Source organism: Monodelphis domestica, chromosome 3, assembly GCF_027887165.1.
Source record: "Monodelphis domestica isolate mMonDom1 chromosome 3, mMonDom1.pri, whole genome shotgun sequence".
In the NCBI taxonomy this organism is placed as follows: domain Eukaryota; kingdom Metazoa; phylum Chordata; class Mammalia; order Didelphimorphia; family Didelphidae; genus Monodelphis; species Monodelphis domestica.
The window spans coordinates 489,629,813-489,657,605 of record NC_077229.1 but is presented as its reverse complement, the minus strand read 5'-3'; the positions used below and the strand labels follow the sequence as shown (position 1 = coordinate 489,657,605).

The 27,793-nt window shown below is 38.0% G+C and overlaps 1 protein-coding gene across 3 annotated transcripts in view; it reads right to left on the bottom strand.

The window, feature by feature from the left end:
- LOC103102343 (ras GTPase-activating-like protein IQGAP2) overlaps window positions 1-27,445 on the bottom strand; it is a 124,340-nt gene extending 96,895 nt beyond the window's left edge. The window contains exons 1-3 of one of the 3 annotated variants that reach the window (XM_056824769.1): window positions 27,302-27,445; window positions 12,277-12,354; window positions 10,848-10,911 (exon numbers count right to left, since the gene is read on the bottom strand). In XM_056824769.1, coding sequence (XP_056680747.1) covers window positions 10,848-10,873 — 26 coding nt within the window. In that variant the 5' untranslated portion in view covers window positions 10,874-10,911; window positions 12,277-12,354; window positions 27,302-27,445. Of the gene's footprint in view, window positions 1-10,847; window positions 11,174-12,276; window positions 12,355-27,301 lie in introns of those variants that run through there. The other 2 variants (XM_056824770.1, XM_056824768.1) reach the window with 2 other exon arrangements.
- Between the last annotated feature and the right edge of the window lie 348 nt (window positions 27,446-27,793).

Sequence of the window (27,793 nt, the reverse complement as noted above, 5' to 3'; positions counted from 1 at the left end):
AGGATACTAGCAAAAAGACTCCAGCAAGTCATCACAAGGGTCATCCACTATGACCAGGCAGGATTCATACCAGGAATGCAAGGATGGTTCAATATTAGGAAAACCATCCACATAATTGACCATATTAATAAGCAAACTGACAAAAATCACATGATTATCTCAATAGATGCAGAAAAAGCCTTTGATAAAATACAACACCCATTCCTATTAAAAACACTAGAAAGTATAGGAATAGAAGGGCCTTTCCTAAAAATAATAAACAGTATATATCTAAAACCATCAGCAAACATCATCTGCAATGGGGATAAACTAGAAGCCTTTCCAATAAAATCAGGAGTAAAACAAGGATGCCCATTATCACCTCTATTATTTAACATTGTACTAGAAACACTAGCAGTAGCAATTAGAGAAGAAAAAGAAATTGAAGGTATTAAAATTGGCAATGAAGAGACCAAGCTATCACTCTTTGCAGATGATATGATGGTTTACTTAAGGAATCCTAGAGAATCAACCAAAAAGTTACTCGAAATAATCAACAACTTTACCAAAGTTGCAGAATACAAAATAAACCCGCATAAGTCATCAGCATTTCTAAATATCTCTAACCCATTTCAGCAGCAAGAATTAGAAAGCGAAAAATACCATTCAAAATCACCCTAGACAATATAAAATACTTAGGAATCTATCTGCTGAGACAAACACAGGAACTATATGAACACAACTACAAAACACTTTCCACACAGCTAAAACTAGATCTAAACAATTGGAAAAACATTGATTGCTTTTGGGTGGGACGAGCTAACATAATAAAAAGGACAATCCTACCCAAATTATTTTACTTATTTAGTGCCATACCCATTGAACTACCAAAAAACTTCTTTACTGAATTAGAAAAAAAACATAACTAAGTTCATTTGGAAGAATAAAAAATCAAGGATATCCAGGGAAATCATGGAAAAAAAATGCAAAGGAAGGAGGACTTGCAGTCTCAGATCTCAAACTATACTATAAAGCAGTGGTTATCAAAACAATTTGGTACTGGCTAAGAGACAGAAAGGAGGATCAGTGGAATAGACTTGGCATAAATGATCTCAGCAAGACAGTTTATGACAAACCCAAAGACCCCAGTTTTGGGGACAAAATCCATTATTTGATAAAAACTGCTGGGAAAATTGGAAGACAGTGTGGGAGAGGTTTGGATCAACACCTTACACCCTACACCAAGATAAATTCAGAATGGGTGAATGACTTGAACATAAAGAAGGAAATTATAAGTAAATTAGGTGAACACAGAAGAGTATACCTGTTAGACCTTTGGGAAGGGAAAGATTTTAAAACCAAGGAAGACTTAGAAAGAGTCACAAAATGTAAAATAAATAATTTTGACTACATCAAATTAAAAAGTTTTTGTACAAACAAAACCAATGTAACTAAAATCAGAAGGGTAGCAACAAATTGGGAAGCAATCTTCATAAAAACCTCTGACAAAGGTTTAATTACTCAAATTTACAAAGAGCTAAATCAATTGTACAAAAAATCAAGCCATTCTCCAATTGAGAAATGGGCAAGGGACAAGAATAGGCAGTTTTTGATTAAAGAAATCAAAACTATTAATAAGCACATGAAAAAGTGTTCTAAATCTCTGACAATCAGAGAAATGCAAATCAAAACAACTCTGAGGTATCACCTCACACCTAGCAGATTGGCTAACATGACAGCTATGGAAAGTAATGAATGCTGGAGGGGATGTGGCAAAGTAGGGACACTAATTCATTGCTTGTGGAGTTGTGAATTAATCCAACCATTCTGGAGGGCAATTTGGAACTATGCCCAAAGGGCGATAAAAGACTCTGTCCTTTGATCCAGCCATAGCACTACTGGGCCTGTACCCCAAAGAGATAATAAGGAAAAAGCCTTGTACAAGAATATTCATAGCTGCGCTCTTTGTGGTGGCCAAAAATTGGAAAATGAGGGGATGCCCTTCAATTGGGGAATGGCTGAACACATTGTGGTATATGTTGGTGATGGAATACTACTGTGCTAAAAGGAATAATAAAGTGGAGGAATTCCATGGAGACTGGAACAACCTCCAGGAAGTGATGCAGAGTGAAAGGAGCAGAACCAAGAAAACATTGTACACAGAGACTGATACATTGTGGTACAATCGAAGGTAATGGACTTCTCCATTAGTGGCAATGCAGTGTCCCTGAACAATCTGCAGGAATCTAAAAAACACCATCCACAAGCAGAAGATAAACTGTGGGAGTAAAAATACCGATGAAAAGCAACTGCTTGACTACAGGGGTGGAGGGGATATGAATGAGAGACTCTAAATGAACACTCTAATGCAAATACCAACAACATGGAAATGGATTTGAATCAAGAACACATGTGATACCCAGTGGAATTGTGAGTGGGCTATGGGAGAGGTGGTGGGAGGGAGGGGAGGGAAGAAAAGAAAATGATCTTTGTTTCCAATGAATAATGTTTGGAAATGACCAAATAAAAATTTTTTTAAAAAATGATGATTACTTACAAGTGAGGGATAACAAATGGATAGCCCAAATGCTATGCTCACATTTAAGAAATATAAAAGGTTGAGTTGATCATTTACAAACAATGAATGGAAATTAAAAAGAGTATTCACTTTAATAAAATTAACCAATTGACTCAATTAGATTTTGTTGCATGTCTTTGTTCTGAAAGGATAAACAAATATGAGAGAGAATAATTATCAAAACCTAAGTGCCAAAAGAATAAATTACTTAATTTAGTAATGAGAAGAAGCAGTATTCAAAGCTTTCATTAAAAAAAAAAATGTTCTCAAGGCATGTCCATAAGTCAAGTGAGAAATCAGGGATAAATCAAAATGATTAAGCAGGATGACTAATTCGTTTTACAGAAAGCAAAGGCTTTACCATGATTTCCATATTGGAGTAGATCATACTGTAAAGATTAAAATTTAGGGGAGATGGGGAGACTGAGGCAGGTAGAAATTAGTTTCTCTCTGCAAGGAGTATTATATTTTTTAGAGGTTTATTAAAGGTTAAAGATTAAGAATATACAAGTAAGAAACATGTGTCTAGGCCAGAGGCCTAGACAAAATAACCTCACATCATGGAAGAGACGCCTCTGCTCCAAAACGGAAGTCCCAAAGACCCCAGAGCCTTCAAAAGCCTTTGCTTAAATATCTTCTCAATCTCAGCCCAGGTGAGATTACAAGGCATTCTGGGGAAGTGGAGCAAAGGCTCATGGGGATTGTAGTCCTGTATTCAAGTCTATTTTTTACATTCCCACGTGTGATCATTTTGGAAAAATTAATTTTTCCCCAAAAGGATCATAAAAACATAATAAACTTAAAAGATTACAATAGTGTGAGGATAAGAGAAAAAAGAATAAAACCAATAATTACTGGGCGCATTGACAGAAAGCCAGTTGGGGGCAGTCCCCTTTGGCATGAAAGTATGCATGCAAATAAATGTTCATTAACCACACCCAAAGTTCATTTTTGTGCATTTCGTGGTCTGGAGGCTTCTTAATGATGGCTTCTCCAACAGTTCAGTTTCTGAATTCAGGGAAGTAGCATCTTCTTTACCTAAAATTCTTCTCAAAAGGAATTTAAACTTAACAATTTAAATAATGATATTTTTTTTACATTCCCCCTGTTAAGAGGGTGATATATAAAAAAAAAAAAGGGATCACTTAGTGATGCATGGCTGAGGTATGAGGTATATGAATCAATTGGCAAGAGATATTAAAAAGACATCAGAAAATACAAGGCTTTCTCACAAAAAATGAGATCCATTTCCTCTTTGTATCTGGCCATGATCACTGTGAGTAGAAGGCAAATGAATTGAACAAGGTTAACAATTTTTCATTTTTAAAAATACAGTAGTACAAATATGTAGATATCAAAATCCCCAAAATTCTCAATAGCCCAATTAATTACAATAGCAAACAAACACACTTTCATATTTCACATAAGTTGCTGTATGACATTTTTAAAACCTATGAATTGATGGATATTTGTCACAATTTTTACAAACATAGCAATCCTTCAACCTTGGTATTTAAACATATTTTTTTAAACAAAGTAAAACTCATCTTGGGTTAAGAACATAATCAAGAAATCTATATATCATTCTGGTAGAAGTAAAATAGTGAGCTAAAGAGCATAAATAAAGGGGTGCTCCTTTTCTTGGAGGCTTATAGGGATACAAATGCCCTGAGATTAACTGCCCAACTTCCATTCACATGTGGGAAGGTTGGGGGTTATAAAATGTATTTCACTTCAGCTAATAGGCCTTACCTCGTGGTAGGGGCAGGCAAAAATAACCAGATTGTTAAAAAAAATTCCAAAAATCATATTTAAAAACCCTTAAAATCAAATCATTTGAGGTATTTAGCACATTAAATTTTCCAAAGGTTGTTAATACAATTATAACCAGTTCTGAAGTCCATCTATCCTCAGCAAAATAAAAAAAAAACTGTTTTTTCATATATGGGCTTATTCACAACAATATTTGTTCAACAGTTATAGGGGAAAAACAACAGAATTTCAAAACTCAGTACATTCAAAATAAATTCAATCAACCTTCAGTTCAAGCAGAATAATATTGAATCCAGTAATATATGAACTTAAAATCACAAAGTTAAACCTTAAACAAAACAATGCAATAGAATACAGAGATTTTTTTTTTATAAACCATTGGAGTCTGAAATGCCTTAGAATATAGCCTTTAGTCTCTTCAAAGTTCCTTGGGTTTTTTTGTTTGTTTGTTTGTTTGTTTGTTTTTAATTATCCATTTAAATGTCTATTGTCCGAAGGTAGAGTAGTAAAGGCTAGGCTATGGGGTTCAAGGGATCCGTCCAGGGCCCCATAGCTGGGGAGTATCGGAGGCCAGATTTTAACTAGAGACCTCCTGTCTCTGGGCCTGGCTTCCAGTTCGCTGGGCCACCCATTTTCCTCCCCAAAATTAAAGTTGAATCTTTGGGCTGAGTCTGCTCCCAGACAGGCAGGTAAAATCAATGAAATTGCCAGAAGAGTCAAAAATCCTTTTAAACCCATTGCTTTTTAGGTTTCTGTTTGAAAAGATCTGTTTCTTCTCTCTAGTCTTTTCTGTCTTTCCCCTCTGATCCCGCAGTGGCCAATACCCCCAGCCACGTGGAGGCTTAGCCTAAGGGAAAATTGTCCATTCTCCTTTCCCTCTCGTCTCTCCCCTCCGCCCACGTTGCCAATACTGTTACCAGCTGGTCGCAATGAGTCCTGAGCGATCTGCTCCAAGGATCTGGGTGATGAGCCGGCTGGGGTCACGCTCTTGGGTCTGGGGCGCAGAAATAGGCAGGCAGCGGGCCGGTGAGAGGCCAGGAGCTGGAGCGGCTGCGGAGGTAGGCAAGGCCTGGACCAGGTACCAGGTGAGGACAATCAGGGCTGCAGGCTGAGGCAGGAAGTGGCGGGGCCGAGCCAGGTGGGGTGGGCAGCAGGTCCGGAGCCTGTAGCAGCTTTGCGAGGGTAGAAAACCTTGGCCAGAGAGATATGGCTCAAAAAAAAATTTTCTAGGCACTAGCTATTAAAAGTTGAATTAAAGATCAGAAAAGAATTCAGAAGACTGAAAGTTCTTTTTTCCATTAGGTCGCCAACTGTAAAGATTAAAATTTAGGAATATGGGGAGACTGAGGCAGGTAGAAATTAGTCTCTCTCTGCAAGGAGTATTATATTTTTTAGAGGTTTATTAAAGGTTAAAGATTAAGAATATACAAGTAAGAAACATGTGTCTAGGCCAGAGGCCTAGACAAAATAACCTCACATCATGGAAGAGACGCCTCTGCTCCAAAACGGAAGTCCCAAAGACCCCAGAGCCTTCAAAAGCCTTTGCTTAAATATCTTCTCGATCTAGGCCCAGGTGAGATTACAAGGAATTCTGGGGAAGTGGAGCAAAGGCTCATGGGGATTGTAGTCCTGTATTCGAGTCTATTTTTTACAATACAATCATGGTACATGCTGTTCATATGTTGCACTGGTGAGCAATGTAGACATACACAAGAATGGGGGAGAGGGACAAAGTTTTGTGTACTATGAATTAAAGTCAGTAATTTATCATGTTTTTTAAAAAACTGCTCGAACCCCAGAAGCACCTTCAAAGTTCCTTTTAATTTTCCACAAAGTTACTCTCAGTTTCCTCATTTGTAATAACAGCACCTATCTTCCAGGGTTCTTATAAGGATCAAATGAGGTAATAAAATAATTAGCACAAAGATTAGCACATAGTAAGCACAATATAAATATTAGCTATCATTATTTTTGTTGTTATTCCTGTATGTAAAGATCAATGGAAGTTCATGGTTTACAAAAGTGTTAATAAGTTCTGAATATGCTATAATGCATCTAGACTGATATAGAGCTGGCCACTATATAATATATTCTCTGCCTAATTTTTTCAACTTAATATTTTTTTCTCTCTCAGATATCATATATCTGATATGGTAAAGCAGGTAAATAAGAGAGATTTACTTTTTAACCAAATTTCCTGGAAAGCACTCATTCCTTAAAGTAGGAGAAATTTATAATTACTTGAAATTGAGAAAATTCAAGTTAATCTTATCCAGAACAAGATACTAACATAAGCATAAGGAAAACGTGTTAACTTAAAGGGTAAAATGCTAAAAATAGATTATTCCAAGATAAACTGAAGATGTATATAAAAATCATTAAAAAGAATTCTTTTTGGAACACTTTTAAAATTCTTGGATGGTTCTATAAATATGTATTTATAGAGACACATTTACATATATAAAATGGGTCCATAAAATAATGTCTCTGACTTGATTTCAATGGCATAAGGAAATAACTGGTAAGGAAACTCCCTCCATAAATGCATATTAGCAACTCCAAATAATATATATTATATACCACATGTGTGAATACATAAATAATAACACTGAAGGAAATTCAGAGTTTCACTGTAAATTTCCTTTGCTGTAAGGATTAGTATTGTGTACGGTGGTGGTTTGGGAGGCCTTAATCATAATATAGTTGTTTATTGAAAGAAAGAGAGAAAAATCTGGGAGGAAGTCCCTCACATCCTTGACCTGCTACCTACTCCATTGAAACCCCCTCTCCAACTCCCACAGAATTCAGTTAGAACACTCTCTTCTTAGTTAGAGGTTCTAATTAACATAACTACACAGATTCTGTTGGAACTCTCTGGTCAGGGTTTGGTTAGAGGTTCTAATCTGCATATTCATTCAGAATGCAGATAGATATATGGTCCATGGAGTAAGGTTTACAGAAAATGGGAGAAAACACAAACTTATTAACATCTTAAAGTATCAACTTGAAGGACACAACTCCAAATCCCAAAAATACTTTGTATAGCATAGTACAGCAAAGTAAAGATATAATTTGTTTCTGTCTCACTCAGGTATTTAAGAGACCTTTATATTCTGGATGGGTTGAGGCAATCCTAGGAGAGACTAATTTTACCAGGGTCATAAGCATATTAATAACTGTTACTTTGTGAATAACACACCAATTTCTCACTCCACACAGACCCTCCAATTTTAATTTTCAGAGACGTGTTATTCTCACCTATCTTCTTTACATGTAACAACAACTAATAATAACATTGTTACCTAGGCATGCCCCATCTTCAGATGTCTTCAAGACAAATCTTTCTTGCAGAAACTTGCCCTTTCTGCTCCAAGTTGTTTGCAGAAACTTTGGAGATGCTTTTGCTAAGAAGAAATCTTTGCAAGACAAATTTCAACTCATACTTAGCTAAAGTTGGCACGTTGATGAATCCTAATCTTCAAATACTGACCTATTTGGTTGTTTTAGGAAATGGAAATTTTAATTTCACAATTTACTTTTGTGCTGATTGTAGAAATTTGTCACAAAGTTTGAAAAGGCCAGGGAAAGGTTACAATTGTCCTCATGCCTTATAAAGGGCATATTGTCTGACTTCACTATAGGTGGAAGCCGTCACTGGCTCATGCCATAATTTTTTCACTGAGGAACCATCAAAATTCAAATTGTCGTTTCAGATAAAGAAAACAAGACTATTAATAAGCACATGAAAAAAGCGTTCTAAATCTCTTATAATCAGAGAAATGCAAATCAAAACAACTCTGAGGTGCCGCCTCACATCTTGCAGATTGGCTAACATGACAGCAAAGGAAAGTAATGAATGCTGGAGGGGATGTGGCAAAAATTGGGACATTAATGCATTGCTGGTGAAGTTGTGAATTGATGCAACATTCTGGAGGGCAATTTGGAACTATGCCCAAAGGGCACTAAAAGATTGTCTGCCCTTTGATCCAGCTATACCATTGCTGGGTTTATGCCCCAAAGAGATAATAAGGAAAATGACTTGTACAACAATATTCATAGCTGCACTCTTTGTAGTGGCAAATGGGGGGATGCCCTTCAATTGGGGAATGGCTGAACAAATTGTGGTATATGTTGGTGATGGAATACTCTTGTGCTCAAAGTAATAATGAACTGGAGGAATTCCATGTGAACTGGAGCGACCTCCAGGAATTGATGCAGAGTGAGAGAAGCAGAACTAGGAGAACATTGTACACAGAGACTGATACACTGTGATACAATCAAATGTAATGGACTTCTCTATTAGTAGCAACGCAATGACCCAGAACAATTTTGAGGGATTTATGAAAAAGAACACTATCCACATTCAGAGGAAGAACAGTGGGAGTAGAAATACAGAAGAAAAACAACTGTTTGATCACATGGTCAGGGGATATGATTGGGGATGTAGACTCTAAATGATCATCCTAGTTCAAAAATCAACAACATGGAAATAGGTTTTTATCAAGGACATGTGTAAAACACAGTGGAATTGTGTGTTGGCTATGGGAGGGGGCAGGGGAGGGGAGGGAAGGAACACGATTCTTGTAACCAGGGGAAAATGTTCTAAATTGACTAATTAAATATTTTTTTTAATTCAGTTGATGGATTCATTACTATTCCAGCCCAAATCTCTTATGGGGTATTTTTGCTCATTATTTGGCCCCCCTTCAAGCTTATGTTTAGCATCCCGGGCTGGCATTACTGTCCTTCTAATCTATCCTCTTTCTTCTTTCATGAATAATTGTCATAAGATTGCCATTAATTCTGGCTAAGAATAGAAATTTGGTCCTAAAAACTGATCAACCTGCTCTGCCACTCCTATAGGTTCTTTTTTGTTTGTTTGTTTGTTTAAATTAAGTTTATTTATTTAATTAGTTAATTTAGAATATTTTTCCATGGTTACATGATTCATGTTCTTTCCCTCCCCTCCTTTCACCTCCCTCCCATAGCCAACAAGCAATTCCACTGGGTTTTACATGTGTCATTGATCAAGACCTCCCTAAAGGATCTTCTAATAAATTCCTTTTTTCCCTTTTAAAGCTCTGCACTTCGGAGGTGGGGGGGGGGGCACTGGCATACCCTATACCCTGACCTAGTAGTGACATGGGCACTGTACCCCCAGAAATCCAGGCCAACTATTATCAAGAGAAACTCCTTTGCCCTTGCATACTTGTGACTCTTAACCTAGAAACACCCAATGACCCCACCCAGGGTCCTGAGATGTTTACCCTCTTTTGTCTTCTAGATTTAAGGTGGACAAAGAAATGAATCTTTATGCCTCCAGGCAGACCCCAGTCAGATGACCACCCCACCCCACCAAATGTTTTGAAGTCATTGCCTGCTTGCAAAAGGTATCCTTCCCGAAACCCAAAAGGGTATCCTTCCATGATCATAACTGTAGGACCTCTCTGTTTTGTCAATCCTCCAAAAGTGAGATTTGTCTGATCTTCTAATAATCTCTTAAGCTCTCTTGTCATAGATCCGTCTGGATCTGGGAAAACCATTGCTGCTGCCTTGGTCTGAGGCAGTAGAGGAGCTGATGGAATCAGAGGAGCAACTGGAGGGAATGGTGCTGGTAGTGGTGGGAAGGAACTGACACTGGTGGGGAAGCAGTAAGAATAGAAACCACCTGAGCCTGAACTGGAACAAGCAATGCCTGGATAACAGAAACAGGGGGAGGAAGGAGAGGATAAAGGGGGGTTGGGGTGGTGGAAGAGACTCCAGTGGGGTCCCAAGTCTTCTCTACTTCCTCTCCCAACTCAGAATCCTTTCTCTTCCTCCCCACTGCTCCTTTATTCCCTTCTTCTCTTCTCCTCAATACGAATGTCTCTATGTCTGGAAGCTAGAGGGCAGCATAGGTCTTTTCCTCATTAGTATTCATTTTTCTCCTGATTGCCAAATGCGAACTCTCAGGAAATCAGGTTTCTTCTGACCCATATTTTGGCCAGTATTTCTGGTTCTGGCTATCCACTTCTAATTTGGACCATTTAAAACAAGTATTTAGGAAAAAATTTCCTGTCATAAATTGCAAAATGGGAAGACCTACTCCAAACTTGTCATTTTAATCCCAATGGGCTATCCTGAGGGATATGGGCTGACTCCCTCCTGCTCTGCTCATCCTTATCTAGTATGGTCTGTCCCTCCTCCTTTATTGTGGATTGTCTCTGTCCAGTGGTCTTCTCTCTAGGATCCCAAACTCTGGTCTTCAACCCTAGGGCCCCAATCCTACAACTCCTAAGCAATATTAGTAGCTCAATCCAGACTCCTCAGACCAGATTTCCCAGATTCAGACCCTAGGTTACTCACTCCCAGACTCACCAGCCCAGACTCAGGCAACCTGTGTCTTGCCTGAAATATCTTGTAACCCAGTCCCTACATTATAATCCTCATTCTTTCTTCTGCTTCTCCCTTTTAAAACCATTCACATTTGGGGGCCCGGGGGAGGGTATCTCTCACAGGGGTCCTTATTGATACTCACAAATTCTGTTCTTCTTGGCTGGCCATGGTCTATTGCTTCTTGCTTCTTTCTCCATACCCAAGTTCTTTAAAAGCATAAAGAGATTGCTCATTCAAACAAATAATTTTTTCAGCTAGGCAAACTGAGGCACTCTCTGTTGTTCTGGTTTCCCAGTCAAGGAATCATATACGTGCAGTGGCAGTCTAGCCACTATTCAGGAAAACTGGGAAGCCTTAATCACAATATAGTTGTTTATTGAAAGAAAGAGAGAAAAATCTGGGGGGAAGTCCCTCACATCCTTGACCTACTACCTACTCCATTGGAACCCCCTCTCCAACTCCCACAGAATTCAGTTAGAACACTCTCTTCTTAGTTAGAGGTTCTAATTTACATAACTACACAGATTCTGTTGGAACTCTCTGGTCAGGGTTTGGTTAGAGGTTCTAATCTGTATATTCATTCAGAATGCAGATAGATATATGGTCCATGGAGTAAGGTTTACAGAAAATGGGAGAAAACACAAACTTATTAACATCTTAAAGTATCAACTTGAAGAACACAACCCCCAATCGCAAAAATACTTTGTATACTAATATAATAAAGTAAAGATATAATTTGTTTCTGTCTCACTCAGGTATTTAAGAGACCTTTATATTCTGGATGGGTTGAGGCAATCCTAGGGGAGACTAATTTTACTGATGTTGTAGGTATATTCATTTTGGATACATTAATAACTATTACCTTGAGAATAACACACTAATTTCTCACTCCACACAGTATGGAAGTTTGAGATCCTAAAGAAGGAATTCAGTCCTTTTCTCTTATGTTTAAATGAAATGATCTTTAAGTAATTAAACCCCCCCCCCCTTTTTTTTAAGACCTTTACCTTCTGCCTTAGACTCAATTCTGTGTATTGATTCCAAGTCAAAAGACTGGTAATGGCTAGACAACAGGGGTTAAGTGACTTGCCCAGGGTCATACATCAAGGAAGTATCTAAGGCCAAATTTGAACCCAGAATCTCCTGTCTCTAGATCTGACTCCCAATCCATTGAGCCAACTAGCTACCCAGTCATAACCATTTTTAAATTTTTAAAATTGTCACAATTTTGGGGGCTGCTGGGTAGCTCAGTGAGAGTCAGGCCTAGAGACAGGAGGTCCTAGGTTCAAATCTGGCCTCAGACCCTTCCCAGCTGTGTGACCCTGGGCAAGTCACTTAACCCCCATTGCCTAGCCCTTTCCACTCTTCTTGCCTTGGAACCTATAGGTAAGGGTTTTTAAAAAAAGGTCACAATTCTGATAGTAAGTGGGGAAAATAATTGATGTTACTGTCATTTGATTAGGTTAAACTACTCTGATTCAATCAAAACATACATGGGATTAGTTAGAACTAGATTCTTAGAACAGCTTCTTATTGGGCTTACCATTAACTATAAGAATTTTGGTGCATACCTTAGGTAGCCCAGTAGATTCCATTACTCTTAACCACTGCACGGTATTATCTGTATGATGAAAATGAAGCCCTGATTTCTGATGGAAAGGAAAAGAATACAAAAGAGTATAAGTCATCTCTGTCAACAAGACATTGACATACAACATTTCTCCAAGGTGCACAGTTATGAATTGCTTCTTTCCTAGGTTTAGTTGAGATATATCAAAGGAGATGAGGTTACAACCAAATCCACCAATGATCTATATTATATTAGGTACTTGTAACTGTTGGGGGACTTTTTCTTTGTATTTCCTAATTTCAAAACAAAATTATGTATCTTTACTTCAATTTATAATTTCTTCATTCCACTATCCTCCACTCTAACTGAAAATCATTTTTAACAAGACCTTCATCTTAAACCTACAGAGTCTAGCTAAACAAATCTTCATATTAGTTATGACTGAAAATATATCACTTCAGTCAAAGTTCATCTATTTTATCTTCAGTCTGATTTTCAACAAAGATGAGATCATCTGTCATTTTTATGGTTTTTAAGGCTGACTCCAGAAGATGAGGCAAATTATCATGTATTTGGAAGCAGTGACTAGACAGTGAGGCAACCTCAAGATTGCATAAACTAGACAAAGAGAAATTTGAGAAAAATATACTTACAATTTATTATACCAGCACAACTAAGGGTAAATAAAAGCAATGCTAGAAGAAGACAAAATATTGTAGAAATTTATTTCACACTCTGAAATTTTTGCAAAATTATGCACATACCTAACCCTATTAGTTAATTTTGTAGTTCAGTCATTTTCAGTCATATCCAATTTCACATGATCTCTTTTTTGAGGTTTTCTTGGAAAAGATACTGGAGTGGCTTCTTCAGCTCATTTTATAGATAAGAAAACTGAGGCAAACAGGGTTAAGTGACTTGGTCAATGTCACATAGTAAGTGTCTGAGGACATATTTGAACTCACGAAGGTGAGTCTTCCAGACACCAGGCCTGGCATTCTGTCCACTGGGTCACCTAGCTGCCCTATTAATTCATAAATGTAACAAACTATCTTACTACTCTTAACATAAGTATTCAAAAGAAATTTGCTCTTTTTTCCTGTCCTGAAATAATTCTGAGAGCTTCCATGTCACCTCCCAGCTAGTTTTTCATTGTCCATTTACTGTTTCTGGCTCTGCTGACCTGTTGTTCCATATTCCTTGGCCTAATGTTTCATTTTTTGAAGAGGAGATACCTTAGGGTACTGTTAGCCTTCATTATAAGCTTTAAGCACATTAAAAGAGAGGTGACAAACTGCCTTTCTCTTTATTCTTTTGTTTTCTAGGAGCCCTACTGTTCATTTTCTGATTCTTTTCATTTACTAATGTCCCAGAATTAGGGCTAATGACCCTAAAGATCATTTATTTAAGAACACTATGGCATAAAAGTTTACATTCAAAATAAATGTGTTCAACCCCATTCACTTCAATCAATTACACCTCAAAGTTCATTCTAGATCTTCTGATTCATCGTAGGTTTCTGCAGGCATCTTTTTTCCAAACTGTTCATTTTCTGGATTCAAGGATTTAGCAAGCTTCTTTTCTTGAAATTTTTCTCAAATAAAATTTTAAATCTTGGATTTTGAGAAAGTTATACACATTGGGAGCAGTTTGGTGGTTCAGTGGTTTCAGAGTCAGGCCCAGAGATGGGAGGTCCTGGGTTCAAATCTGACCTCAGATACTTCCTCTGTGACCCTGGGCAAGTCACATAACTCCCATTGCCTAGCACTTACCACTCTTCTGCTGTAGAACCAATACCCAGTATTGATTCTAAGAAGGAAGGTAAGGGTTAAAAAAAAAAAGAAAATTATACACACCAATGAAATGACTCAACAATAACAACTAAGGATGTTGAGAATAAATACTGCTTGGTAAATATATATAAATAGAGGCATAAATTAAGAAGATAAGAAAACTCTGCTAGAAAATACTTTTTTCCCCAAACATTTCATTCCACCTGGTTTGGTAAATAAATAACTTGTTTCATTTTTCTAAGGACAGGAACATCAATAGGGAATATCTACTCTTCTTCTCTGGTATTAATTTATAAGAATCTAAGCCAAAAGAATCCTTTACCTCTGATCAGCTATAAGGTTTTTCATGATTCAAGTGTAGCTTTCTGAACATATGATATTCTACAGAATAAAGACAAAAGTGCCAAGAGAGAAAAAGGACCAGATCCTGGAGCCCCCTAAAAAAAGGAAAGAGTTAGATCTCTCCTAGCATCATGAGATTTAAAATTAGAATGGTTCTTAAAGCATTAATTTAGCCCAACTCCTTTTATCTTATAGATGGGGAAACATGTCCCAGAAAGGTGTTTTTTTTCCTTTTCTTTCATTTTACATTTTACTTTATTTTATTTTTTTAAACATTATTTTATTTGGTCATTTTCATACATTGTTCATTGGAAACAGATCATTTTCTTTTCCTTCCCCCCCACCCCTTCCCTAGCCAACTTGCGATTCATCTGGGTATCACATGTGTCCTTGCTCTGAACCCATTTCCTTGTTGTTGGTATTTGCATTAGGACCCTCATTTATCTCTCTCCTCGATCATGTCCCCTCAACCTCTGTAGTCAAGCAGTTGCTTTTCCTTGGTGTTTTTACTCCCTCAGTTTGTCCTCTGCTTGAGGATAGTTTTTTTTTCCTCGTAGATCGCTGCAGATTGTTCAGGGACATTTTAAAGCCATTACTGGAAAAGTCCATTACATTCTCTTGTACCACAATGTGTCACTCTCTGTGTACAATGTTCTCCTGGTTCTGCTCCTCTCACTCTGCATCACTTCCTGGAGGTTGTTCCGGTCCCAATGGAATTCCTCCACTTTATTATTCCTTTTAGCACAGTAGTATTCCATCACCAACATATACCACAATTTGTTCAGCCATTCTCCAATTGAAGGGCATCCCCTTATTTTCCAATTTTTGGCCACCACAAAGAGTGCAGCTATGAATATTCTTGCACAAGCCTTTTTCCTTATTATCTCTTTGGGGTATAAACCCAGCAGTGCTATGGCTGGATCAAAGGGCAGACAGTCTTTTATCACCCTTTGGGCATAGTTCCAAATTGCCCTCCAGAATGGTTGGATCAATTCACAACTCCACCAGCAATGCATTAATGTCCCTACTTTGCCACATCCCCTCTAGTATTCATTACTTTCCTTTGCTGTCATGTTGAACAATCTGCTAGGTGTGAGGTGATACCTCAAAGTTGTTTTGATTTGCATCTCTCTGATTATAAGAGATCTAGAACACTTTTTCATGTGCTTATTAATAGTCTTGATTTCTTTAACTGAAAATTGCCTATTCATGTCCCTTGCCCATTTTTCAATTGGAGAATGGCTTGATTTTTTGTACAACTGGTTTAGCTCTTTATAGATTTGAGTAATTAGACCTTTGTCAGAGGTTTTTGTTATGAAGATTGTTTCCCAATTTGTTGCTTTCCTTTTAATTTTAGTTACATTGGTTTTGTTTGTACAAAAACTTTTTAATTTGATGTAGTCAAAATTATTTATTTTGCATTTTGTGACTCTTTCTAAGTCTTGCTTGGTTTTAAAATCTTTCCCTTCCCAAAGTTCTGACATGTATACTATTCTGTGTTCACCTAATTTGCTTATAGTTTCCTTTGTTATATTCAAGTCATTCGTCCATTCTGAGTTTATCTTGGTGTAGGGTGTGAGGTGTTGATCCAAACCTAATCTGTCCCACACTGTCTTCCAATTTTGTCAGCAGTTTTTATCAAATACTGGATTTTTGTCCCAAAAGCTGGGGTCTTTGGGTTTGTCAAAGACTGTCTTACTGAGGTCATTTACCCCAAGTCTATTCCACTGATCCTCCTTTCTGTCTCTTAGCTAGTACCAAATTGTTTTGATGACTGCTGCTTTGTAATATAGTTTGAGATCTGGGACTGCAAGGCCACCTTCCTTTGTATTTTTTTTCCCATTATTTCCCTGGATATCCTTGATCCTTTTTTCTTCCAAATGAACTTTGCTATGGTTTTCTGTAATTCAGTAAAATAGTTTTTTGGTAGTTCAATGGGTATGGCACTAAATAGATAAGTTTGGGTAGGATGGTCATTTTTATTATGTTAGCTCGTCCCACCCAAAAGCAATCAATGTTTTTCCAATTGTTTAGATCTAGTTTTAATTGTGTGGAGAGTTTTTTGTAGTTGTGTTCATATAGTTCCTGTGTTTGTCTCGGCAGAAAGATTCCTAAGTATTTTATATTGTCTCGGGTGACTTTAAATGGAATTTCTCTTTCTAATTCTTGCTGCTGAAATGGGTTAGAGATATTTAGAAATGCTGATGACTTATGCGGGTTTATTTTGTATCCTGCAACTTTGCTAAAGTTGTTGATTATTTCAACTAGATTTTTGGTTGATTCCCTGGGATTCTTTAAGTAAATCATCATATCATCCACAAAGAGTGATAGCTTGGTCTCCTCATTGCCAATTTTAATACCTTCAATTTCTTTTTCTTCTCTAATTGCTACTGCTAGTGTTTCTAGTACAATATTAAATAATAAAGGTGATAATGGGCATCCTTGTTTGACTCCTGATCTTATTGGGAAGGCTTTGAGTTTTTCCCCATTGCAGATGATGTTTGCTGATAATTTTAGGTATATACTGTTTATTATTTTTAGGAAAGGCCCTTCTATTCCTATACTTTCTAGTGTTTTCAATAGGTATGGGTGTTGTATTTTATCAAAGGCTTTTTCTGCATCTATTGAAATAATCATGTGATTTTTGTCAGTTTGCTTGTTTATATGGTCAATTATGTGGATGGTTTTCCTAATATTGAACCATCCTTGCATTACTGGAATGAATCCTACCTGATAGTAGTGGATAACCCTTGTGATGACTTGCTGGAGTCTTTTTGCTAGTCATTTTTCTTTGATCACAGAGTGTAGAAACTGTATAAATATTGGACCTATATGCTCAATAAAATGGAATTTGCGATCCTATTCACAGCCCCCTAGGCTCCCATAATTCTTGACTCAATTGCACTGATAGACTTTGCTTGTCTCTCTGCTCTCTCTCTACTTTCTATCTCTCTGTGCTCTAAGTTCTCATCCTGCCACTCTCCACACTGCAGTTTTCAATTCAGTGGTCTCTGCAGGCAGGGATATGCTTATATCTGATTCCCAGTGGAGACTAGCTGGGAGCAGGGTGCTCCCCAAACTCCCAAACTGCAGCTGCCCTAGTGAGCACTTCCCTGTAGCTCATTCCTCATGAACCCAGTGGGAATTCCTGAGGCTTGTCACAATTTTATATATATAATACACTGACTATATTTGACTACCTATATCTATATCTATCTATCTATCTATCTATCTATCTATCTATCTATCTACATCAGTGGTTCTCAACCTGTGGGTCTCAACCCCGGCGGGAGTCAAACGACCAAAACACAGGGGTCGCCTAAAGCCATCGGAAAATACATATTTCCGATGGCTTTAGCCACTGAGAAATTGCACTACTTTACAGCAAGATCTCGGAAAGAACAGGGACCCTGCGGCCCGCACATTGTACTAATATTAGTTACAGATCAGCAGCCCTCCCCCTATGAGGGGCGATGGATTTACCCTGTTGCCTGGAGACTAGACTCAAACAGAAACTCAGAGAGAGTACCTGAGCCCTGACTCCGGAGGGGTTAAGAATGAGTCCTGGGGTGGATAACTCCTGGATCAGATAAAGGAGCCGAGTAACCCCAGCAAAGTGAAGCCTCAGCTCGAGCTGGAGGGAGACGACAGGAAGAAGAAGGCAGCGTCTACAGACCCCTTCCCCAGGCAGGACTTACCTCTCGCCCCAGTGCTCAGGCTGCCTCCTGCTGGATTAATATTTCTTAACATATAATTAAATATTGTTTTTGTGATTAATCACTATGTTTAAATTATGTTTCATTTGTAGCAATGAGAATACATAATGCATATCAGGTATTTACATTCTGAATCATAACTGTAGCAAAATTACAGTTTTGAAAGTAGCCACCAAAATAATTTTTTGGTTTGGGGTCACCACAACATGAGGAACTATATTGCGGGGTCATGGCATTAGAAAGGTTGAGAACCACTGACATACATATATATGAGAGACAGCGACAGAGAAACACTATATAGAGAAAGGGTGTCAAACAGAAACTGAGGTCACTGATACATACACAAGGATTCCTACAGGCCACATATGGACTTAGTTTTAAAATATAACTTATATTTTATTGTATTTTTATTTTAGTCAAATATTTCCCAATTACATTTTCATCTGGTTTGGCCCCCTATGAAGCCAGCCTATATGGATATGTCTGGCCCAATTTCTTAATATTTTAAAGGTTTCATTGATGCCTTTTGATTTTCAAATATACTCAAACACACCCAAAGATCATTCTCTCATTTATCAAAGAAAAATAGCTAAACAAGCCCAATACTGAGTATATACTGACAAGTATATAAAATATCCTGTACTCAGTGTTCTCCACTACTCTACCAAAAAGGAGGGAGGTTTATTTCCTTACTCTGCCATCAGTTAATTTCCTTATATTTTCTGAATTCCTCAGAATAATCATTTCTTAAAGCACAGCAATGTTCCATTACACTAATAGATCATAATTTATTCCAATATTCTCTAATAAGTAGGCTTTATTTCCCATTTGTTTTTATTTCAACAAAAAAGTCTCATCCAATAGTTTTAGGTAACTAGGTTGGTAAAGGGAATACAAGATAAATTGGAGAGAATCTCAGAGGGAAGATATTAAGATTAAGGAGGACATGTAGAAGGTAGAACTTCAAAGAAGCAAGGAAATTCAGGAAATGAAGGTTGAGAAGGAAAAGACTTCTAGGCATTGGGAGGTGGGGTGATAAGGAGGGGGCAGTCAGAGAAAATGTCCTAAGTCTGAAGAGAATATCTTTTGTTTGAGGAACATCAAGGAAGCTGGTGTCAGTAGATCAAAAGTTAAAAAGAAAGGAAAATTAGGAAGGAGTCAGGTTATGAAGAGCTTTGGACCCCAAGGGAAGTATTATGTATTTAATACTGGAGGAAGTCAGGAGCCACTGTAATTTATTTAACTCAGGTGCACTGACCCCACATCTAACCCTTGTTCCATTGTATTGTTATACTTTTGATATTCAGAACTATGGTAATGAGTCAAATTCTCTTTAATTTATCAAATACATTTATAAATAGGTAGGATTCCTTTTTAAGCACCAGCCTCAGATTTTCACCCATTCACTTGCAAAGGCATTAGTCCAGGGTATAAGAGATTCTTTTGGTGTATGGGTTGGATGAGATATTCTTTTCAACTCTTAAATTATATGATTCAATAATAACATCTTTTGCACATTCAGCTCATCTTACTATCCCCTATGAATAAGGATAAGGGGGAAAAATCATCTCTGAAACACTTACAACTAATTCAAAAATTCTCCCATGAAAATGCTACCAAAAAGAAGGTATCAGGAAGTTGCTACTCCAAGAAAAAATAAGAAGTAAAAGAAAAATATGCCAACAAGGAAATAAGGGGGAACATAGCAAATAATGAATTGAAAGTCAGAAAATAGAGTTTCAAAGGCTAAGCTACTTGCTACCTGTGTGACCTTATGCAAGTGTCTTAAGTGCCCTGGGTTTCTTATCTAAGAGATAAAGGAGCCAGACTAGTTCAGTCCTAAATTTCCATAATGCGAAGCAGAAGAGAATCATTTTTGTTGTTCAGTACTGGCTGATTGTTCAATGACACCTTTTGGGATTTTCTTGGCAAAGATATTAGAATCATTTGCCATATCCTTCTCCAGTTCATTTAACTGATGAGGAAACTGAGGCAAACAAGGTTAAGTGACTTACTCAAGGTCACACAGCTAGCAAGTATCTAAGACTAAATTTGAACTCAAGTCTTCCTGACTCCAGGCCCAGGGCTCTATCCATTGAGACACCTAGCTGATCTTCACTTAAGATTAGACATCGTGATCATTAGACATAAGGGTTGCTGCAACATTTCTTGTGAGTTCCAAGAATGTGTAGCTCTTTACCTAGTTGTATGGAGAGGTAGAGGGCTAGACTTCAAATTAGAAAGACATTGGTTCAAATCCTGCTTCTGCCCCTTAGTGCCTGTCTGACTCCAAGCTAGCTGCTTAATCTATCAAGTCTCATTTTCATAAACTATGAATTAAGGGAACTAGGATCAGTGACTTCTATGGTCCCTTTCAACTCTAAATTTATGACTATCATTTTAATATGCGTTAATATTCTATATCAACTAGATTTCCAGTTATAGCATTATAAAAATATTTTCTTATACTTTTTTAAAAGCCTATAAATTTGTAAATTGATATTCCAGCACAAAGTAACCTGTTTGATATATTTGGTTTTTAACTTATATTTATAGACTATTCCCACCTTGTGAGACTTACAAGGTAGGAATAGTCTATAAATATAAGTGAAGCAGTTAACAAAAACTGCTTTTAAAAAAGCAGTTAAAAACATACAATGACCTCATCTGAAAATGCATGCATTTCATAGCTAATATTTCCCACTTCCGTATTTTAAAAAATTAAGAGAAATCTACTTCTCCCCTGCCTATCTTTTAGAGAGCTGTCTCTCTGAGGGTCCGGAGTCTATTCTGTCTAAGTGTGTTAATTTGGTCAAATAATGGAGTGAGAAGCACTACGTGCTTAGTCCCACATGCATGGGCATCACATAGTGTTCTGCCATGGTATAAGATTGGTTTATTTTATGGGTTCAGTGAGTAAATGCTTTTCTGACACACAATCAATTTTCTACATACATGTTTCCATATGTGATTTTTAGATTTTCCCCATCTTGCTTAGTCTAGCACCAAGGGATGTATACACTCACACTACACTGGCATGTGCTAGCAAATGACAAATAAGAAATGACTGACTGTCCCCTGGGCTGTCCTACACCAAGCTTGAGCCACAATTGGCACATGTGAGACGCAGGAAGTGATGTAGAGAACTGCCATTGAAGTTCTCATCACTTCCTGTGGAGAGGGCTAGATGCCAGTTCGATCCTGGAACTCGAGCTTGGAGGAGCTCCCGCAGACAGCTTTCCTTCAATCGGTCATGTGAGTGAAAAGGACTGACTCCCCTTTCCCTTGGCCCTCCAAGGCCTTGAACTCCTGCCTGGCTCAGCCTGAGCTAGAGCAGTTTGAGTTAACACTCTCTCTCTTTCTTAATTTCTTCCTCCTATTGTAATTAAATCACCATAAAATTACATCCTGACTTGAGTGTTTCATTTTAGGATTTTAGAAATTAAAATCCTTGGTGACCAGCAATTATTACATTCAGTCTCAACCCTAAATATAACCTTTACACATAGAACTTAACAACAGATGCTAAGCCTAAGGAGATAGTCAACAACACATTGTTGCTCTGACAGAAATAGATGAATGATATAAGTAGGGTAATTTGGAGATTAGTCCCTCTTGACATAAGGAGAATCATTGTTACTTTTGGTCAGCTTTCACAATCAATCACAATTACTTAGGAGATGGATAACAAAATATTTTGTAGCTAGGTACAGTATCAGAGGGTAATTTAATGACAGACCAGAATTAGGGTTTTCCTCAATTTACAAGCTTTATGTTTCTTGTGTTACTTTAAAGCATCTGGCAATGTTGCCTAGTTTCTGTCTGCAGTCGAGTGTGTCTTGAAGGTGATTGATATTCTTGACTTGCCTGGCTTATAATGGGAGTGAATATAACTCTGTGGAGAGGGAAAGGAGGGAAGTAATGGGTAATGTTCTTTAGTTTTAAATTCTGTGAATATACTCTTTTAGGGTAATAATCTGAGGGGATTAAGGTGGGATATATGTTTATTCTATAATATATGTTATATTCTTTGGTCTTATATCATTTCTTTTGTATTGGAGAGAGAACAATTATCATCCATTAGTGAGGGAAGTTAAAGAGAGAGAAGTCACAGAAGGGATCAGTGGGGGCCTCATTTTCTGGGGGCTGCCTTGCAGTTCCCATTTCCCAAACTGTGACTTTGTTAGCCAGTGGGGTTTTTACAGCTCCCAACACTGTCTCTACTCTACTGGAAAAAAAAAATTCTTAAAACAAATATGCATAGGCAAGCAAAACAAATTCCCTCAATGGCTTTGTGTATGGTTTATATGTATGTCTATGATATATTTGTTTCCTTCTACAATGTGTGTGTGTGGAAGTTGTTGTATAAGAGTAATCAACAATCTTCAAATCTATTGGTGATTTAAGATGTCTATTCCAAGTATATGAAGACTTCCCTGGGTGGAATGGGGACAATTTGTTCTAACTGAAGGCAGCTGAAGTAGGTGCTGTGGAGAATTTAAGAGCTTGGTCACAGATTGAAGAAGCCAAGGTCATCCACTTCATCCTGGCCCATTACCAGTCATCATGATTTTTGTCTTGCCATTGGACTTGGATGACTCTGAAAGAGAGAGTGAGGCAGATGACTTTGCTCTTCCTCACTTAGATGGATTTCACAAGCAAGTCAAGACATCAGGAAAACAACATATACACATGGAGACACAGATAGCTATCTCCTTCTACACCCTATATCTATCATATCTCTATTATGTCCAGAATATTTCATTATTGGTCCTTTGGCATCATGAATAGTCACTGATCATAGTTCTTACAGCTTTTAAAGTAGTTTGTTTTTATAGCATTGTTATTATTGTTTAAATGGTTCTGCTGGTTCTGTTCATTTTGTTCTTCATCAGTTTATAAAAGTCTTCAATTCACTTTTGTAATACTGATATATTATGGTTAATAATACTGCAGTTAAATGTGGACCAAAGTGTTGCAAGAGGGGTATTAAATAAGAGACAGTGGTGAAAGATTTAACAAAGGGTTAAACACAATGCCAGCAGGCTTTTAACAGTCCTGATTTATTCCATCATGTTCCTCCTTCATCAGGCTTCTCCCACAGGCTTATCTTCCAGGCTTCTCTCTCCAGCAGAGACAGAAGCAAAGTGTATATATCCCTTCTACCATGGGAACCAAGCTAGCTCATCATGGAAATCAAACAGTCAACAAAAAATAATTTTGACTAAAGCCTGACATCCATATCTCTTTCTCAAGGTTGCGTTTTTGTTTTTTTTTTTTCCTCTACAGCTGTGCCCTCCCTCTGATCTTTCAAGAATGTCAAGAGGAGGAGGAGCTTTTGGGAGGATTTAACTCCTTGGCTCCCCACATTGGTTAAAATATAAATTGTTCTGGTTCTTCTTGCTTTTGTCTTCGTCAGTTCATGTAAGTTTTTCTATGTCTTTCTGAAATCATTTCCTCACTTCTTAGAGTTCAATTGCATTTCATGACATTCATATACTACAAATGACTTATTCAGCCATTCTTCAATTGTTGGACATCCTCTCAGTTTTCAGTTTTCTTCCACAACAAAAAACTGCTATAAATATTTTTGTACTGTGCCCTCCCTCTACTTTTATCTTTTAACACACTCTCCCTATTAAAACATTAGCCAGTTGCAATGAAAGTTCCTAGTAGTGGGGCTGGTAAAATTATAGCTGAGTTTTTTTTTTAAATCTACTTTTCAAAAGTCCAGTGGATCAGGAAAAAATGGCAGAAATCCAATGAATTATGAGGACCAAGACATGTCCTTGAATTGAGAGAATCTGTAGGTTCCAATTGAAGAAATCAGAGACCTTTCTGATAAGTTTTATTTAAACTTCCTTTACACTTGAATTTATTACAACTGAAAATTTTAGTGGAATTGTTGTTTATTGTTGTTAAAAGGATTTTACAAATATCATATGTGCATTTCCATGGCTGGTTAAGTTACTAAAACCGGAGAGGAGGTAGGAAATTATGTATTCCCTAACAAGCAAAATTTTTAAAAAACAAAAAAGGGAATTTATCCAACAGAGCAATAAAATCAAATTCCAACATTTAAATCTATTAACACTTTCATAAGCCTGCATGAGAAGAGCAAGTAATTTAGGCAAAAATCTTTCAGGTTTGTGTAATTTGGGGGTACATGCCTAAGGTATGATAGCTTGAAATGTTAAATAATAGTTTTCTTTACACTTTTTTTTATAAAATATAAACATGGGGAACACAGATTACTTAAACTTTTTTTTTCCCTTTTCTGGAAGCATATTTAATTGTGATAATAGCTGACATTCATATAGCACTTAGGGTTTGAAAAGAAAACTGATGGCTTCCATCATCTCATTTAAAGGTCACAACAGCACTGTGAGATAAGAAGTATAGGTACTATACATTTTGCAAATGAGAAAATTGATGCTTTAATAGGTTAAGTGTTGGGAGCCATCAGACCACAACTCCTTGATAGGTGGTAGCTGGGGAGATCACAGAGTGGTCCTTAGCGAGATGTGATTGCCCACCCAACCCCCTTTTACATGACTTCTTTCATCAATACCCCTTACCTAAGAATTGACATGATTATTATTCCCCCTAGTCTCAAAAGAAATAATGCAAGAGCAAAACACCTGTACCCTAATTCTACAAAACATCACCAAAAGGTCAGACCCTTAAACCCAATCCCAAAAAGACTATCATGGATTAACTTTTACTTAGGTACATAATTCCCAGCAAAACTGCAGCTACAGGCCAAGCCAAAAACTTTCCCACATACAGAAGCCTATTCTCAGAAGTCAGCACACAAATCAATCACAGAGACCCAAGCCATAAGTACAAGAACATCAAGCTTCAGTATGCCTCAGTGACTCAATCACACAAATCAGTAACTCCCTAGAAGCCACCAGTCTAAATTTGAATTGTGTTCCCAGACCCCTTGGCCTCGATGATATGATTGTTGAATTGTCTTCTAAGAACTGCTGATTAATTATTCCATTTTATTAAAAGCAATACGTAATTTTCCTTGATTGTTTGTAAGCTCAAAACTTCTCACAGGGTAATGAGGAAATTAAGCCACCTGTGACAAAATCATTTATCTTGTGTGCAACCTTTATTCTGTCTGTAATCACAATACAAGAATATAGAATGTTAATCAAGTGATTTGTTAAAAGTTGATGTATCACTTTTCCAATTATCTCTCTTTGATTTTGTGTATATGCATGCCAAGAGAATGGGTATAAAAATAAAGATTAGACATCAGGAAAGTGGAGCAGCTATCAGATGCAAAGCAATCCCATGGCTGTTATGATTAAGCTGTCTTCCGTTTGTTATTTTTGTTGACTGATTGTTCGCCACCAGTAGGGATACCCTGGAGTCTTGGGCAAGGGTGGACTTTGCCCATGACAGTTAAGTGACTTGCATATTATATTATTCCATGGAAGCTTAGCGCCAGAAGTTAGTTCCTACTCCAAGTTTATCACTCTTTCTACTAATACACAACCCTTCAACTTTAATGACAAGTTTCCTAAAGAGAATTGTGAGGTTCACAGAATCTTCAAGAAGCTGCTCAGTGAGAATTAGCTGGCATCATCAATCTCTTATACACATACATACAGATTACCCTATACTTCAAAAGACAGCAAAACATTTTAAAAGTTAAGATGAATTCTAAGTACAGCTAAAATCCCATTTTGCAACTCTTCACAATTAAGACACTGCACTATATTGTGTTCTAGTATCTAGGCCTTTGTTCCATCACAGTTCCCCACACCTAGAGTAAATTCATTCCCCTCTCATCTCCCCCTTGTAGAATGCCTACCTCTTCCATGAGCCCTACCCTGATCTCTTATTCCTAGAACCCTCTCTCTCCAGAAGTTATTTTGTATTTATTTGCCTGCATACAAAGTATTGGGCACCACCCCCAAACAGAATATAAGCCCCTTGAAGACAGCACTAAACAAAAGTGCCAGGTACAGTGGGTTACATTATTGAATTCATCCCTAATATCAAACAGAGGGGGAAAATAAATATTTTCTTTGTATTTAGGAGGTAGCAAAACTAAGCTCATCCTTCCACAATTGTGAGATCTTTCTTCCACCAGTCTCTTGACATTATTTTATGGAAGACAAAAGTTGTCTTGCTACTGCCCAGAAATTTCAATGAAAGAATTTTAGAAATGTCATTGTCACAAGATGAACACTATTCAAAAACAGCCTGTAGCAGCCAGGAACAAGTTGGTATTCTTCACATACAATTAAGCAATTATTTTTTTAAAAATCTGGAAAGAGGAAGAGTACAATTATTTCCCCATACTCATTTTAGAATATAAACTCTTTAGGGTCAGGAATAGTTTAATTTTCTTTGTATCCCTAGTAACTAGACCTACCACACAGTGGCAGTACTTTTTGCCTTCGCAAAATATTGTTAGTCTTCCAGGACTGTCCCCTCAGTCTTGGCTTAATTATCAGAGCCCAGTCCCTGAAAGATACCGCCAACTCTGCACCCCCCCCCAATATATATATATATATATATATATATATATATATATATATATATATATATATATACACACTTTTTTTTGGAGGGGGAGACAATTCCTGGCACTTGTTTAGTCTCTGAACTCAGCATAAGGAGCCACGTGATTAGTGCTAATCTGGCCAGATTCACTCATAATCAGCTGCATTTCTCCGGCAACCTATTTCCAAGGACTGCCTCTTTCTCTGTAATCATCTCCTTCAAGTTCCGTGGCCTCAAGCTTGTTCCCCAGAGCGAAGTGCCCTACTCATCCCAGGACCACTCAGTTCAGGATGGAGACCAACCAAACGGCCGGATGTGGGGGAAGGAACCTAACATTCTGAGTCACACCATGCACACACATCTGTGAAGGACAGTCAGTTCCTCCTACCAAGGCTGGGATGAGAGGAGCCGCCAGCTCTGCTCCAAGGGTGCCAACTTGGTTCCATGGTACCATAGCCTGCTAGCAGGAGAGCCAGGAGTCATGGAGAGAATCCGCTATAGGGCAGCAGCCCTCAGTACCCACCTGCAACCTCAGCAAATAAACTTTCCTTATTGCATAAGGTACATGAGGGGAAGTGGATGGGGCCTCCAAACGCTCCCCGACTCCCAGACCCAGGCTGGACAGCTGCCTCTAACACTTTCCACTCACCTGACACCCCCAATCCTTCAGGGATGTCCTCCACTAGCGGGCGACAGGATTGGTTGGGGAGAGAAAAGAGAAAAATATGGAGAAGGAAGAGGAAGCCAAAGGGCGCTTTATAACTGCAGGTTCTTAACTTAGCCGGTCACGCAAGCTGTTTCCCTCCCTCTCTCTCTCCTTCCTTCCCGCGCATCCGGGCCCTTTCTCCAAGCTAGCCTCCTTTTCCACAGGTCACTTTTTCTAGACTGTGCCGGTTTAGCTCCCCCTAGCGGCACGGCGATAGTACCCATAACGGTCTACAAGGGCGAAAACTTTAGCCCTTCAGGATCATCCTGCGCTGCTCCTATGGTTCTACGACCGCTCGGTGCGCTCTTGCCTCTGCCGCCCCAGGCTTGGGACTTGAGAGCCCCTCTGGGCCTACTTTAAGCGGCGCCAGAGGCAGCTTTGGGCTGTGGCGCCTGGAACCGTTAGAGTCTGTCATCCTGTATCTCTCCCACTTTC